The 17,406-nt window shown below is 44.1% G+C and overlaps 1 protein-coding gene across 3 annotated transcripts in view; it reads right to left on the bottom strand.

Annotated features, from left to right (window-relative positions):
- Positions 1–17,406, bottom strand: part of enah (ENAH actin regulator) — a 618,517-nt gene that overhangs the window by 333,414 nt on the left and 267,697 nt on the right. For all 3 annotated transcript variants that reach the window (XM_068028274.1, XM_068028276.1, XM_068028275.1), the window contains exon 2: positions 10,500–10,665. In XM_068028274.1, coding sequence (XP_067884375.1) covers positions 10,500–10,665 — 166 coding nt within the window. The remainder of the gene's footprint in view (positions 1–10,499; positions 10,666–17,406) is intronic.

Below are 17,406 nucleotides of genomic sequence, written 5' to 3'. Positions count from 1 at the left end.
ATCGTTAGCCATGGGTGAGGTACCGGAACACTGGAGGATAGCTAATGTTGTGCCTTTATTTAAGAAGGGCAGCAGGGATAAGCCAGGGAACTACAGGCCGGTGAGCCTTACATCAGTGGTGGGAAAGTTATTGGAAGGGATTCTGAGAGACAGGATTTATCTGCATTTGGAAAGGCAAGGTCTGATTAGGGATAGTCAGCATGGCTTTGTGCGTGGGAAATCATGTCTCACGAATTTGATTGAGTTTTTTGAGGAGGTGACCAAGAGGATTGATGAGGGCAGCCCGGTGGACGTTGTCTACATGGACTTTAGCAAGGCCTTTTGACAAGGTCCCGCATGGTAGGCTGGTCCGGAAGGTTCGAACACATGGGATCCAGGGTGAGCTAGCCAATTGGATACAAAATTGGCTTGTAAGAGGCAGAGGGTGGTAGTGGAGGCCGGTGACCAGTGGTGTGCCGCAGGGATCGATGCTGGGCCCTCTGTTGTTTGTCATATATATTAATGACTTGGATGAGAATGTAGGGGGCATGATTAGTAAGTTTGCAGATGACACCAAAATTGGTGGTATAGCGGACAATGAAGAAGATTGTCTAAGGTTACAACAGGATATAGATCAATCGGGAAAGTGGGCAAGGGATTGGCAAATGGAATTTAACGCAGACAAGTGTGAAGTGATGCATTTTGGGAAGTTAAACAAGGGCAGGACATATACAGTGAATGGCAGGGCCCTGGGGAGTGCTGTTGAGCAGAGAGAGCTGTTGGGGTGCAAGTACATAGTTACCTGAAAGTGGCAACACAGGTAGACAGGGTGGTGAAGAAGGCGTATGGCATGCTTGCCTTCATCGGTCGAGGCATTGAGTACAAGAGTTGGGACGCCATGTTACAGTTGTACATAACGTTGGTTAGGCCGCATTTGGAGTAGTGTGTGCAGTTCCAATCGTCGCACTACAGGAAAGAGGTGATTAAGCTAGAGAGGGTGCAGAAAAGATTCACAAGGATGTTGCCTGGTTTGGAGGGCTTGAGTTATAAAGAGAGATTGGATAGGCTGGGTCTGTTTTCCCTGGAGAGAAGGAGGCTGAGAGGGGACATGATAGAGGTATATAAAATTATGAGAGGCATGGATAGGGTAGATAGCCAGAGTCTGTTTCCCATGGTAGGGGTGACTAAAACTAGAGGGCATAGATTTAAGGTGAGAGGGAGGGGATCATAGGGGTATATTTTTCACACAAAGAATAGTGGGTATCTGGAATGATCTGCCTGAGGAGGTGGTGGAGGCAGGAACAGTAGCGACATTTAAGAGGCATCTGGACAGGTACTTGAATGAGCAAGGCATAGACGGATATGGAATTAATGCAGGCAGGTGGGATTAGCATAGATGGGCATTGTGGTCGGCATGGACGCGGTGGGCCGAAGGGCCTGTTTCTATGTTGTACGACTCTATGACTGTATATCTAGGGAAGATTAGAAGATTATGGCAAGCCTTCCGCTATCTCCACACCTACTTCCTTTAGCAATCTGGGATGCAACAGTAGAGATATTAGGGCAGATGACCAAAAGCTTGGTTCAAGAGGTAGAATCATATAATCACAGAATGGCTACAGCACAGAAGGAAGCCATTCCACCCTTTGCATCCAAGCCAGCTCTCTGCAGGAGCAACTCAGCTATTGCTAGTCCCCAGCCCTTTCCCCATGGCCCTGCAGCTTTTCTTTCTTCAGGTGCTTATCCAATTCCCTTTTGAAAGCCACAATTGTAGATTTTAAGGAGTGTCTTAAAGGAGGAAAGGCAGGTAGAGAGGCAGAGAGGTTTAGGGACAGAATTCAAGAGCTTAGGGCCCAGACAACTGAAGGCATGGCCGCCAAAGGTGGAGCAATTAATATCAGGGATGCTCAAGTGGCCAGAATCAGAGGAGCGCAGATATGAAAGCTGTAGTTCTGGAAGAGATTACAGAGATAGGGAGGGGCAAGGCCATGGAGGGATTTGAAAACAATTTTAAATTTTAAAATCAAGTCACGGCTTACCATCAAGCCAATGTAGGTCAAAGAGCATAGGGATGATGGGTGAATAGGTCTTGGTGCAATTTCGGTCATGGGCAGCAGAGTTTTGGATGATGTCAAATTTACAGAGGGTAGAAGGTGTGAGGCCAGCCAGGAATACATTAGAATAGTCAAATCTAGAGGTAACAAATACATGGATGAGGGTTTCAGCAGCTGAGACATGAACAGTCAAGTTGATCTGACAGAAGTAGAAATAAGCAATCTTAGTGACAGCCCGGATATGCAGAGGAAGAACTTTTTTTTTAAGCTGTGAGTGGTAATGACCTGGAATTAGCTGCCGAGTGTGTGGAGGCAGACACAGTCAATGATTTCAAATGGAAATTGGATGGACATTTGATGGGAATAAACTTGCAGGGCTACTGGGATACAGCGGGGGAATGGACTGACTGGACTGTTACACAGAGAGCTGGCATGGACTCAATGGGTCGAACGGCCTCCTGCTGTGCCATAAATGACTCGATGACTCTAGGATACATGGTCAGAAGCTCAACATGGGGTTAATTATGATACTAGCGTTGCAAACAGTGTTGTTCAGCTTCAGACAATTGCCAAGGAGAGGGATGGAGTCGGTAGCTTGGGAGATGACTGTCTGGCAGGAATGAAAAGAATGACTTCGGTCTTCCGAATATTTACTACTTCTGAAAATTTCTACTCATCCAGTGCTGGATGTTGGGTGATGGCATAGTGGCATTGTCACTGGACTAGTAATGCAGAAGCCCAGGTTAATGCCATGGCAGTTGGCGGAATTTAAATTCAATCAATAAAAAATCTGGAATTGAAAGCTAGTCTCAGTAATGGTGCCATGAAACTATCATCGATTGGCATAAAAACTCATCTGGGTCACTAATGCCCTTTAGGGAAGGAAATCTGCCATCCTTACCTGGTCTGGACTCCAGACCCACAGCAATGTGGTTGACTCTTAAATGCCCTCCGAAATGGCTTAGCAAGCCACTCAGTCGTCAAGGGCAATTAGGGATGGGCAACAAATGTTGGCCTTGCCCACATCCCATGAAAGAATAAAAAAAGGAGTCTGACAATTTGGAGACAATGAAGGGGTTGAGAAGTAGCGATGAGGTAGAGTGGCATGTCATCAGTGCACGTGGAAACTACCGTCGTGTGTTCTGATGATGGGGCAGCATGTAAATGAGAAATAGGAGCAGGGCAGGGGTAAATCCTTGGGTGATAGATGTAACTGTGCAGGAGTGGGTAGAAAAACCTTTGCAAGCAAGTCATGTAGGAGGGAGCAAGCATATATGGGCCCGATGGCCTTTCCTTATCCTCACTTTCTGGTGCAACAATTTTTTTTGCAAATCTTCAGCAGCAGTAAAACAAATGCCTTTAATCATGTTCTTCAGATTCTGTTCAGTTCTCAGCTAAGCCACTAGGTGGGAGTACACACTACAACCAAATATTCCACTTGAAAGATGAAAATACAACAATTAACTCACTTTACTAACACACCTCAGCTTATCAATACTATAACAGTACAAGAGTTAGAAAAATTGCCCTTTACACATTCCTGTTCAGTTATCAGTAGCTGCATGACAGTGCAGGAAAATATCACATGCACATAGGACGAATGCTGAAAAAGCAAAAAGGGTGCCACTTACTGATACTAGTCTCAGCAGTACCTGTACAATATGATGCACAGCAAGCAAACTAGGGCTCTGCTACCAACAGCATATTGCCTGAACTCAGACACAAAAGTTTGGCTTTCATCCAGTTATTAATTTTTGTAGCTGGGGGGGGGGGGGGAAAGGGGAGGTGGAGTGGGTGGGACTCCAGGTGGTAAACTGCAATGACAATGATCACCAGAAACTAATGCATAAATGGACTGCCTAGAGACTTAATTTTGGTTCTACATATTTGAGTTGTACAAGTACCAAGACCAAGTAGTATCTACTCAAGATGGTTTAATATCTTGGTATCACTAATCAAGACTGATAAGTGACCAGATTCCCAAGCTGTGGTGTTTTAGCCAAAGGAATAGCTTGACACTATATAAGAAATGAGTGATGACGATATTGCCATCCTTTGACACAAATCAGAGAGCATCAAATACACAGCAGTGCAATGCCAACATGTGCTAATGTAAGCCCACAGGTGACACTACAATTCTTCTTATAACAGTATCAGAAATGTCCAAAGGAGGCAGCTCATTGAATATTCCATCCTCAACCATGATGGAATCCAGCATGACTGAAAAAGACAAGGTTGAAACATTCACAACCATTTTTAGCCAGAAGAGTCAAGTCAATGATCCATCTTGGCCTCCTCCATCATAAATGTCATGAGCCAACTGGATTCACTCTATACGGCATGAAGGAAGGGTTGAGTGCACTGGGTCACGGCAAAGGATATAATATCCAATAGCATCCTGGCTCTAGAGCTGAAGTCTGTGCTCGAAACTAGTTACACCTCTAGCTGCTTTTCAGTATAGCTACAACACTGGTATCTACCCAACTGTGGAAAGCTGCCTATGTGTTCGATCCACAAAAAGTAGAACAAATCTATCCCAGTCAATTACCACCTCATCTACTTATTTCCAATCATCAGTAATTGATGGAAGGAGTAATTAATAGTGCTATCAAATGGTAACTACTCACCAATGCTCAGTTTGGATTCCATCAAAACCACTCAGCTCCAGACCTTGTTACAGCCTTGGCCCAAATGTGGACAAGAGCTGAATTGCATAGGTTAGGTCATACAATCATACATATGAACATATGAATTAGAAGCAGGAGTAGGCCATTCAGCCCTTCAAACCTGCTCCACCATTTAACAAGATCATGGCTGATTAGATTGTAACCTCAACTCCACATTCCCGCCCACCCCCGATAACCTTTCACCCTCTTGCTTATCCAGAATCTATCTGCCTCTGCCTTAAAAATATTCAAAGACTTGCTTCCACCGCCTTTTGAGGAAGAGAGTTCCAAAGACTCACAACCCTCTGAGAAATAATTTCTCCTCATCTGTCTTAAATGGGTGACCCCTTATTTTTAAAGAGTGACCTCTAGTTCTAGATTCTCCCACAGGAGGAAACATCCTTTCCACATCCAACATCAAGACCCCTCAGAATCTTATATGTTTTAATCAAGTTGCCTCTTTCTCTTCTGAACTCCAGTGGATACAAGCCTAGCCTGTCCAATCTTTCCTCACAAGACAACATGCCCATGCCAGGTATCAGTCTAGTAAACCTTCTCTGAACTGCTTTCAATGCATTTACATCCTTCCTTAAATAAGGAGACCAATACTGTGCACAGTACTCCTGATGTGGTCTCACCAATGCCCCGTATAACTGAAGCATAACCTCCCTACTTTTGTATTCAATTCCCCTCGCAATAAACAATAACATTCTATTCGCTTTCCTAATTACGTGCTGTATCTGCACACTAAACTTTTGCTATTCATGCACCAGAACACCCAGATCCCTCTGCATTTCAGAGCTCTGCAATCTCTCACCATTTAGATAATATGCTTCTTTTTTATTCTTCCTGCCAAAATAGGCAATTTCACATTTTCCCACAATATGCTCCATTTGCCAGATCTTTGCCCACTCACTTAACCTATCTATATCCCTTTGTAGCCACTGTATCGCAACCATACCTTTGGTCCCTTCATCCAAGTCATTTATACGAATTGTAAAAAGTTGAGGCCCCAGCAGTGAACCTTGTGGCACACCACTCGTTACATCTTGCCAACCAGAAAATGACCCATTTATGCCTACTCTCTGTTTCCTGTTAGCTAGCCAATCTTCTATCCATGCCAAAATGTTACCCCCTACATCAAGAGCTTTGATTTTCCGCAATAACCTTTGCTGTGGCACCTTATCAAATGCCTTCTGGAAATCTAAGTATAGTACATCCACTGGTTCCCCTTTATCCACAGCACATGTCACTTCTTCAAAGTACTCCAATAAATTGGTTAAACATGATTTCCCTTTCACAAAACCATGTTGACTTACCCACAATTTTTCTAAGTGCCCTGCTATAACGTCTTTAAATAATTGCTTGTAACATTTTCCCGATGACAGGCGTAAAGCTAACTGGCCTGTAGTTCCTGCTTTCTGTCTCCCTCCCTTTTTGAATAAAGGAGTTACATTGGCTATTTTCCAATATAATGGAACCTGCCACGAATCTAGGGAATTTTGGAAAATTAAAACCAACGCATCAACTATCTCATTAGCCACTTGTTTTAAGTCACAGTGACTGTCCCCAACCAATGGATCAGATCAAAGCTCTGCAGTCCTGTCACATCTGCCACCTTAAACATTCATTCCATCCAGTGCACTGTGGCAGCAATGTGTACCATATACAAGATGCACTGCAGCAAATCACTATCGCTCCTTCGATAGCACCTTCCAAACCCGCAACCTCTACCACCGAGGGGGACAAGGACAGCAGACACATAGGAACACCACCACCTGCAAGTTCCCCTCCAAGTCACACACCTACGTGACTTGCAACTGTAGCGCTATTGCTTCACTGGCACTGAGTCAAAATCCTGGAACTCCCTCCCTAACAGCACTGTGGATGTACCCAACCATAAAGATTGCAGCGTTCAAAGTGGCAGCTCACCGTCACCTTCTCAAGGACAATTAGGGAACGGCAGTAAATGCTGGCCTTGCCAGCGATGCTCACATCCCAAGAACGAATAAAAAAGACGAGTAAGTAGAACCTCAAAGGTAGCAATCTCCAGATTACTCCCAGTGCCACACAATAGTGTGTTTAAAAATAGGAGGGTAGAGCAGAAGCAGGGAGAGCTTTAAAAAAAGGAAGGAGGACATTGAGGCCAGGCTGGTTGCATTTCAACAGAGCCGGGACCAATGCTCTTGCAGGGCGGTTTGCTAGTGCTGTTGGGGAGGGTTTAAACTAACTTGGCAGGGGATAGGAACCAAGATGTATCATTGGAAAAGAAAAACAAGGTGTACAAAGGATTGGCAGAACAGATAGCACTAGAGCAAGAAATAGTCAGGTATTAGGTGGAGTCAGAGTAAAACAGAATGCAGTAAGGTCTAAACTAGGTTTACAGTGCACGTATGCGAATACAGTGAGCATTGTAAATAAGGTTGTTGAGCTGCATGCACGAATAGCCACACTGGAATATGATGTCATGGCAATGATAGGCAGGACTAGGTACTAAATATTCCTGAATACAAGGTGTTCAGGAAAGAGAGGGAAGGAAGGGTGTGGGCGGGTGGGGGGAGGTGCAGTATTGATTAGGGAGAATATTACAGTACTGGAGAGAAAAGATGTCCTGGGGGAGGGGTGGGGGGAAGGGTGGGGTCAAGTATAGAGCCAAGAATCAATAGAAGTACCATTACACTACTGGGTGCATTCTACAGGCCACCAACTATGGGAAAGATATAGAGGAACAAATTTCCATGGAAATTATATCGAAGTGCAAAAGCGAAGGAGTAGTTACAATGCAGGACTTGAAATATCCGAATATAGATTGAGACAGTAATAGTGTAAAGGGCAGAGAGAGGGAACAGTTTCTGAAGTGTGTTCAGGAAAATTTTCCAGATCAGTATACTTCCAACCCAATTGGGAAAGAGACATTGCCAGATCTGGTTCTGGGGAATGAGGTGGGTCAAGTGGATCAAATGTCAGTAGGGGAACATTTTAGGGCCAGTGATCATAGCATCAAAGGTTTAGGTTTGCTACGGAAAAGGACAAGGAGCAATCCGGAGTAAAAATACTTAACTAGAGGAGGGCCACTTTCACTGGAGTGAGAACCGATCTGACCCAGGTAAATTGGAATCAAAGATTGGCAGGCAAAACTGTAATGGAACAATGGGCTGCCTTTAAAGAGTAGATGGTTCAGGTACAGTCAAGGTACATTTCCATGACGGGAGAAAAAGTAAGACAAATAAAGGCAGAGCTCCCTGGATGACCAAAGAGGTAGAGAGTACGATGAAGCAGAAAAAGGGTGTTTGACAGATGTCAGGTTGCGAATACAAGGGACAACGAAGTTGAATGTACAAAGTTCAGAAGGGAAGTGAAAAAACAAATGAGAAGCATTGAGAGCGACGAGGAGGAGACTGGCAACTAAAATAAAAGGGAATCCAAAAGTCTTCAATAGGGATGTAAATAGTAAAATGGTCGTAAAATGAGGGGTGGGTCCGAATCGGGACTAAAAAGGGATCTACACATGGAGGCAGAAGGCATGGCTGGCTATAATTAAAGATGGTAAGTCACCAGGACCAGATCAGACACAACCCAGGATACTGAGGGAAATAAGGGTGGAAATTGCAGAGGCGTTGGCCATAATCTTGCAATCTTCCTTACTTACAGGGGTCATGCCACGGGACTCTAGACTGGCATATGTTACAATCTTGTTCAAAAGAGGGTGTAAGGATAAGCACAGCAATTATAGGACAGTCGTTTTATCTTTGGTGGTGGGAAAGCTTTTAGAAACTATAATCCAGGATGAAATTAACAGTCACTTGAACAAATGTAGATTAATTAAGGAAAGTCAGCATAGGTTTGTTAAAGGCAAACTCTGTTTAACTAACTTGATTTGAGTTTTTTGGTAAGGTAACAGAGAGGGGTGATGTGGTGTACATGGTCTTCCAAAAGTCATATGATAAAATGCCACATAACAGGCCTGTTAGAAAGGTTGAAGCTCATGGAATTAAAGGGACAGTGGTAACATGGATACAAAGTTGGCTGAGTGACAGGAAACAGATGGAAATAGTGAACAGTTGTTTTTTTGGACTGGATGAAGGTATACAGTGGGGTTCCCTAGGGGTTGGTACTGCCTTTCTTGAAATAGTAATGTTCTGGACTTGGGTGTGCAAAGCTGAATTCAAAATTTGCAGATGGCACAAGTATTGTGAATTGAGGAGGAGGATAGTGATAGACTTCAAGAGGACACAGACAGGCTGGTGGAATGAGTGACAGATGAAATTTAATACAGAGAAGTGTGAAGTGATTCATTTTGGTAGGAAGAACGAGGAAAGGCAATACAAAATAAAGGATACAATTCTAAAGGCGGTACAGGAACAAAGAATATATGTGAAAAAATTGTAGAAGGTGGCAGGAAAGGTTGAGAAAGTGGTTAATAAAGTGTATGGGATCCTAGGCTTTATAAATACAGACATAGAGTACAAAAGCAAAGGAAGTTATGGTGAACCTTTATAAAACACTGGGTCGGCCTCAACTAGAGTATCGTGTCCCATTCTGGTCACCAAACTTTAAGAACAATGTGAGGCTTTAGACAGCCAGCAGAAAAGATTTGCGAGAATGGTTCCAGGGGATGAGGAACTTCAGTTACTTGAATAGAATGGAGAAGCTGGGGCTGTTCCCCTCCAACAGAAGGCTGAGAGGAGATTTGATAGAGGTGTTCAAAATCATGAGGGCTCTGGACAGAGTAAATATGAAGAAACTGTGACCTCTGGCAGAAGGATTGACAACCACAGGACACCAATTTAAGGTGAACGGCAAAAGAACCAAAAGCGGCCTGAGGAAAAGCTTTTTTTTAATGCAGCGAGTGGTTAGGATCTGGAATGCACTGTCTGAGTATGTGGTTGAGGCAGATTCAATCATGGCTTTCAAAAGGAAATTGGATAATTATCTGAACAGAAAAAATTTGCAAGGCTATGGGTAAAGGGCAGGCGAGTGGCACTAGCTGAGTTCCTCTTGCAGACAGCTGGCACAGACACGATGGGCCAAATGGCCGCCTTCTGTTTCGTAACCATTTTATGATTCTACGATCTACAAGGCACAAGTCAGAAGTGCAATGGAATACTCTCCACTTACTGAATGAATGCAGGACAAAGCAGTCCGCTTGATCAGTGCCCTATCTACTGACTTAAATATTCACTCCCTGCACCACTCGCCCCCCATGCCTACAAGATGCACTGGAGTAATTCATGATAATTTCTTCAGCAATACCTCCCAAATCCATGACTTCCATCACTTAGAAGGACAAAGACAGCAGGTGCATAGGAAAACCATCACCTCCCAAGTCACACACCATCCTGACTTGGTCATACATCACTGTTCCTTCAACGTCACTGGATCAAAACCCTAGAACTCCCTAACGAATAAAATTGTGGGAGCAGCTTCACCACATGGAGCGCAGAAGTTCAAGGTGGCAGCCCACCATTAACTTCAAGGGAACTAGATTCTGAGAATTATTATGAACAGACAATAGTAATGTCACTGGTGTACTCAATATCTACAATATTGAATTGCCATAGCTCTATGGTTATTAAAAACAGCTGAAAAAAAGTCAAAGAAAATTTGAAAAGTAAAGCTTATTTTAATATAGAACAGACCAAAATTGCCACAAAAACAATAAGTTAAAAGAAAATCTAGTGAACTGAAAGACAGGAAACCAAAATGAAATGACAATCTTACACATTCACACCCAAGTAAACTGTGAATGTGCAGAAACTGAGATACCCACAGTATGAAGCTGAACAAAAGTAATTTCTACCTGATGGTCCTGAATTTTTCTCCCCACCACTCGGAACGTGTTGTTGCCTGTGTGGTGGTAAATATGTACTCTACTGAATCCAGTTGCTCCACCAGCTGGTACCCACTTCTTATTGCCATCATCATACACCATAACAGCAGCTCGCGCCTGGCATATACTTTGCTCACTGCAGATACACAAAAACAAAGGATTAATTCACTTAAGTAGTTTGTCGAACAGTTTAGAAAGTGTTCTGAGAGATTTTTCCCTCTCCACAGATACTGTCTGACCTACTGAGTGTTGCCAGCATATTCTGTTCTTAGTTCAACATTTCAAAAAGACAAAAATCAGTAAATTCTTTAAATTCTTGGTATAGTAGTAGTCAAGCATTTCAAAGATATCCATTTGTACACACACTAGTCATGCTTTTGTGGTGGTTTAATTGTATACAATTTTAGAGTATCCTGACAATGACAATATTCATTTTAGGATTTGCACAGCTTTCCTCAGCCTGAGTAAGTATTGTGCAATCCATGATAGCCACAATGCGGTAGTCTTGGAAAGTAACGTGATTCATGGGCCAAATTATTTTTACATATTCCATGCAAGACTGAGGATGACACTGAGCAAGGGCCCGAGCAGGAGACAGTGAGTGACATAAATGCAGAAATAGAGGAAGGGAAAACAGAAAAGAGAGAAAAACAGAGAGGGGGACAAAAACAGGGAAGAGAGTGAGTGGTGAAAGGAAACAGGATGAGAGGGTGAAGAAAGCAGATGTGGGGAGGTGGCGAGACTGAGAGTAGGGGGAAGACAGACTGAGTCAAAGGGAAGGAGAGGCAGACAAAAATGTGGTGAGAGAGAGAAAAGAGAGAGGGAGAGACTGAGGAGGAAGGAGAGACAGACTCAGAGGGAGGGAAAGAGAGCAGGATAGAGACAAAGGGGGAGGGAGAGATTTAGAATATCTGCCAGTACAGTAAGGTCTATCATATAACCAATTTGTATTCATCTGAAACAAGGGTGAGGTACTCTGGAGTACAAAATCAATCATTGTACCCACAATTATTGCACAAACTATAATGGTATACTACCTTGAGGATTTCAAAATAGATTCAGTCAAATAGAAGAATGTATGTTTTGCACAAATAATTATTAAGCTTTTTTTGATATGTATTGAATTTAAGCACAAGGTCATAGTTAAAAATTAAGGACAACAGAGGAAAATAGGAAATGTCAGAAGGAATCTTTTTACCAAAAGGGCATTTAGTCTTTCAGATCAGATGTTAAACCAAGGTCGTGACTGCCCTCTCAGGCGGATGTAAAAGTTCCTATGGCACTATTCAAAGGGCAGAGGAATTCACCCTGATGGCCTGGCCAATACTTACTCCTCAACCAGCATCACTCAGCAAATGGTTTGGTCATTTATGTCACGGCTGTTTGTGGGGCATTGCCATGGGAAAATTAGCTGCTGCAGTTCCCTACATTCAAACAGTACCTACACTTCAAAATTACTGCAATAGGATACTTCAAGATCGTTAAAGGCTAAATGCAAGTTTCTTTAAGTATGTCGAACAGATCAGCAAAGATAGCAGAACAAGAAACCTCAATGGCTTTCAGGTAGGAACTATTCACGTTTTCGTTAACAAATGGAATTGTTACTAGTTTACCATGTAACAGACGAAAACAGTAATAAATCAATTTTAACTTATGAAGTACATACATACACATACTTATGGAATAAAGGGATAGTGGCAGCACACGTATAAAGTTGGCTGAGTGACAGGAAACAGAGAGCAGTAGTGAACGGTTATTTTTCGGACTGGAGGAAGGTATTAATTTTATTTTATTTTATTTAGAGATACAGCACTGAAACAGGCCCTTCGGCCCACCGAGTCTGTGCCGACCATCAACCACCCATTTATACTAATCCTACATTAATCCCATATTCCTACCACATCCCCACAATTCCCCTACCACCTACCTATACTAGGGGCAATTTATAATGGCTAATTTACCTATCAACCTGCAAGGCTTTGGCTGTGGGAGGAAACCGGAGCACCCGGCGAAAACCCATGCACCACTGTGTCGCCATTACTACTTTAAAATAATTCTGTCATGGGATAAGGGCATCGTTGGCAAAGCCCGTATTTGTTACCAATTCTTAATTGCCCTTGAGAAGGTGGTGGCGAGCTGCCTTCAAGTGCTGCAGACCAACAGTGTAGGTACACCCAAAGTGCGGTTAGGAAGCGAGTTCCATGTTTTTGACCCAGTGGCAGTGAAGGAACAGCAATATAGTTCCAAGTTACAGGAGAGCTTGCAGGTGCTGTTGCTCCCACGTGTCTGCTGCCTTGTCCTTCTAGGCGATAGAGGTCGCGGGTTTGGAAGGTGCCGTCAAAGAGGCCTTGCAAGTTGCAAAGTTTAAGGTGATCGACGTGGTGCTGATCAAGTGGACTGTGTTCTCCTGGATGGTGTCGAGTTCCTTGAGTGTTGTTGGAGCTGCACTCATCCAGGCAAGTGAAGAGTATTCCATCACACTCCTAACTTGTGCCTTGTAGATGGTGGACAGGTTTCAGCAAGTCAGAAGGTGAGTTACTTGCCACAGAATTCCCTGCTCTTGTAGCCACAGTGTTTTTTTTTATTCATTCATGGGAAGTGGGTGTCACTGGCCAGGCCAGCATTTACTGCCAATCCCTAATTGCCCTTGAGAAGGTGGTGGTGAGCTGCCTTCTTGAACCTCTGCAGTCCATGTGGGGTAGGTATACCCACAGTGCAATTAGGAAGCGAGTACCAGGATTTTGACCCAGCGACAGTGAAAGAACAGCAATATAGTTCCAAGTCAGGATGGTGTGTGACTTGGACGGGAACTTGCAGGTGGTGCTGTTACCATGCATTTGTTGCCCTGGTCCTTCTAGTTGGTAGAGGTCGCGGGTTTGGAAGGTGCTGTCGAAGGAGTCTTGGTGCGTTGCTGCATTGCATCTTGTAGATGGTGCACACTGCTGCCACTGTGCGTCGGTGGTGGAGCGAGTGAATGTTAGTGGATGGGCTGCTTTGTCCTGGATGGTGTTGAGCTTCTTGAGTGTTGTTGGAGCTGCACCCATCCAGGCAAGTGGAGAGTATTCCATCACATTCCTGACTTGTGCCTTGTAGATGGTGATCAGGCTTTGGGGAGTCAGGAGGTGAGTTACTCGCCGCAGGATTCATAGCCTCTGACCTGCTCTTGTAGCCACGGTATTTTTATGGCTACTCCAGTTCAGTTTCTGGTCAATGGTAGCCCCTAGGATGTTGATAGTGGGGGATTCATTGAATGTCATTGAATGTCAAGGGGAGATGGTTAGATTCTCTCTTGTTGGAGTTAGTCATTGCCTGGTACTTGTGTAGCGTGAATGTTACTTGCCACTTATCAGCCCAAGGCTGAATGTTATCTAGGTCTTGCTGCTGTGGACAGGACTGCTTCAGTATCTGAGCAGTCGCGAATGGTGCTGAACATTATGCAATCATCAGTGAACATCCCCACTTCTGACCTTATGATGGAGGAAAGGTCATTGATGAAGCAACTACCCTGAGGAACTCCTGCAACAATGTCCTGGCACTGAGATGATTGGCCTCCAACAACCACAATCATCTTCCTTTGTGCTAGATATGATTCCAACCAGTGGAGAATTTTCCACCAATTCCCACTGACTTCAATTTTGCTAAGGTTCCTTGATGCCATACTTGGTCAAATGCTGCCTTGATGTCAAGGGCAGTCACTCCCATCTCACCTATATTAATGACCTAAACTTGGGTGCGCAGATCATAATTTCAAAATCTGCGGAACACACAAAACTTGTAAGTATTGTCAACAGTGAGGAGGATAGTGATAAGAGTTCAAATGGACAGAGACAGGCTGGTTGTATGGGCAGACACGTGGCAGATGAAATTTAATGCAGAGAAGTGTAAAGTGATACATTATGGGAGGAAGAACAAGTAGAGGCAATATAAAAAACTGGATACAATTCTAAAGGGGGTGCAGGAGCAGAGGGACCAAGGGTATATGTGCAAAATTGTCGAAGGTAGCAGAGCAGATTGAGAAAGTGGATAAACAGACATACGGGATCCTGGGCTTTATAAGTAGAGGCATAAAATACAAAAGCAAGGAGGTTATGGTGAACCTTTATAAAATATTGGTTCAGCCTCAACTGAAGTCGTGTGTCCAATTCTGGACACCAAAGTTTAGGAAGGATGTGAAGGCATTGGAGATGGTGCAGAAAAGATTTACGAGAATGGTTCCAGGGGTGAGGGACTTCAGTTTCGAAGACAGATTATTGACGCTCGGGCTGTTCTCCTTAGAGCAGAGAAGGTTGAGATGAGAGTTGATAGAGGGGTACAAAATCACGAGGGTTCTGGACAGAGTAGATAGGGAGAAACTGTTCGCATTGGCAGAAGGGCCGACAACCAGAGAACACCGATTTAAGGTGAACGGCAAAAGAACCAAAGGCGACATGAGGAAAAACTTATTTACACAGCAAGTGGTTGGGATCTGGAATACACTGCCTTCGAGTGTGGTGGAGTTCAATTGAGGCCTTCAAAAGGGAATTGGATAATTACCTGAAGTCAAAATATTTGCAGGGCTAGGGGTTAAGGCAGGAGAGTGGGACTAGCTGAGTTGCTGCTGCAGAGAGCTGGCATGGACATTTTGGGCTGAATGGCCTCCTGCGCTGTTGTAACCATTCTATGATTCTAAGTGACACAAGACAATTTTAACCCAAATACTGATTGCAAAAACTGTTAAATGGTCAACATTCTTTTTGTGGAGAGGTTGAGCAGGTTGGGCCTCTACTCAATGGAGTTTGGAAGAATGAGAGGTGATCTTATTGAAACATAAGTTTTGAGGGGGCTTGACAGGGTAGATGCTGAGAGGATGTTCCCCCTCGTAGGGAACTCAAGAACTAGAGGGCACAGTTTCAGAATAAGAGGGCCTCCCATTTAAGATGGAGATGCAGAGCAATTTCTTGTCTCATTAACCTTTAGAATTCTTCTTCTTAGGCAGTCCCTCGGATCAAGGATGACTTGCTTTCACTCCAGTTTGATGGGTTCTGAGATGGCTGGTGAGGTCAATGCGTGATCTGCAGCCTCTACCACGAGGGGCAGGTGGTGCTTCAAGGGTCAGGTCGATGAGTAGTTTGGAGGTTTGCGCACTCCCTCCAACACCTCGCCTTCGCCTCTGCATGTTCCCGACAAAGTCCCTAGAGATGTACGATGCCTTCCCGAGTGAGCGTTCTTCCATCTAGGATGGTCACGAGCCAGAATCTCCCACGAGTCGAAGGGGATGTTTGACCTCTTCAGGGATGCTCTGAGCGCATCTCTAAAGAGTTTCCGCTGTCCGCCTGGGAGTTTCCTGCTGCCATCATGTTCCAAGTAGAACAGCTGCTTCAGGAGTCTGGTGTCAGGCATGCCAACGACATCCCGCCCAGCAGAGCTGGTTTTGGGTCATTAGCACCCAAATGCTGGACAGGTTGGCTTGGGAAAGGATACTGCTGTTGCACCACCTTTCTCGCTACCTGATTTGGAGGATCTTGTTCTTCCCCAGAGAGCAGTGGAGGCTGGGTCATTGAATGTTTTCAACGCTGATTTGACAGATTTTTAATCTGCAAGGAAGCTGAGGGTTATGGGGCACAGGTAGGAAAGTGGAGTTGAGGCCACGATCAGAATAGCCATAATCTTATTAAACGGTAGAGCAAACTCAAGGGCCCGAATGGGTTCTGAGATGGCTGGTAAATTCAATGCGTGATCTGCAGCCTCTACCACGAGGGACAGGTCGATGAGTAGTTTGGAGGTTTGCGCACTCCCTCCAATGCCTACTGCTCCCAATCCTTATGTTATCAAATTTCAAAAATAGTGGACACAACCAAGCCTATTCTCAATCGACATGCATCCCCATGTGCGTACTCCAGTCAACTAAAGTTAATCAGGTGTGGGAATCCTGACTGATTTTTACCATCACTCAGCTTGGAGCCCAACTGTGGCTAACTGTAGTGTCTAACATTACCAAATAGAGTCATAGAGAGATACAGCACCGAAACAGGCCCTTCGGGCCACCGACTCCACGCCGACCATCAACCACCCATTTGTACTAATCCTACTTTAATCCTATTTTTCCCTCTCACATCCCACCTTCCCTCAATTCTCCTACCACCTACCTACGCTAGGGACAATTTTGTACAATGGCCAATTTACCTATCAACCCCTAAGTCTTTGGCATGTGGGAAGAAACCCACGCGATCACAGGGAGAACTTGCAAACTCCGCACAGGCAGTACCCAGAACCGAACCCAGGTCACTGGAGCTGTGAGACTGCGGTGCTAACCACTACGCCGCCCTCGATAAAAACAAAATCTTCGGCTCTGAACACCTTAGTATTTTGTTGGATTTTATCAAATTAAGAATTTCTCCCTATGCCTTCAGTAATTTCCCAGTTCACCCTACTATTCAACAATTGCAAACATCACATATATCTGTCCTGTTTAAAATGGTAATACAGTTCAACAGACATTGGAGTAATCTCATTTGATCAGAGATTTAGCTGATGCACTTTCAGCTGGAAACATAAACTCAAGTAGGCCATTCAGTCCATCGTGGTGTCAGTCATTAATGCTGAGGTGAGAAGAAATTTCTTCACTCAGAGGGTTGTGAATCTTAGGAATTCTCAACCCTAAAAGGCTGTGGATGCACAGTTGATGAATATGTTCAAAACTGATAGAGAGTTTTGGGTACAATGGGAATCAAGGGATATGGGGATAGGTTGGGAAAGTGCAGTTGTTGTAGAAGTTCAGCCATAATATTATTGAATAGAGAAGCAGGCTCGAGGCGCCGCATGGCCTACTCGTCCTCCCTTCATGTTCTTTGCCATTTTTTAGGCCATGGCAATTTTATTTCTTCAATTCCAATTTCCT

The sequence above is a fragment of the Heterodontus francisci genome, chromosome 3 (genome assembly GCF_036365525.1).
Source record: "Heterodontus francisci isolate sHetFra1 chromosome 3, sHetFra1.hap1, whole genome shotgun sequence".
Lineage (NCBI taxonomy): Eukaryota > Metazoa > Chordata > Chondrichthyes > Heterodontiformes > Heterodontidae > Heterodontus > Heterodontus francisci.
This window is presented reverse-complemented; position numbering and strand designations above follow the sequence as displayed.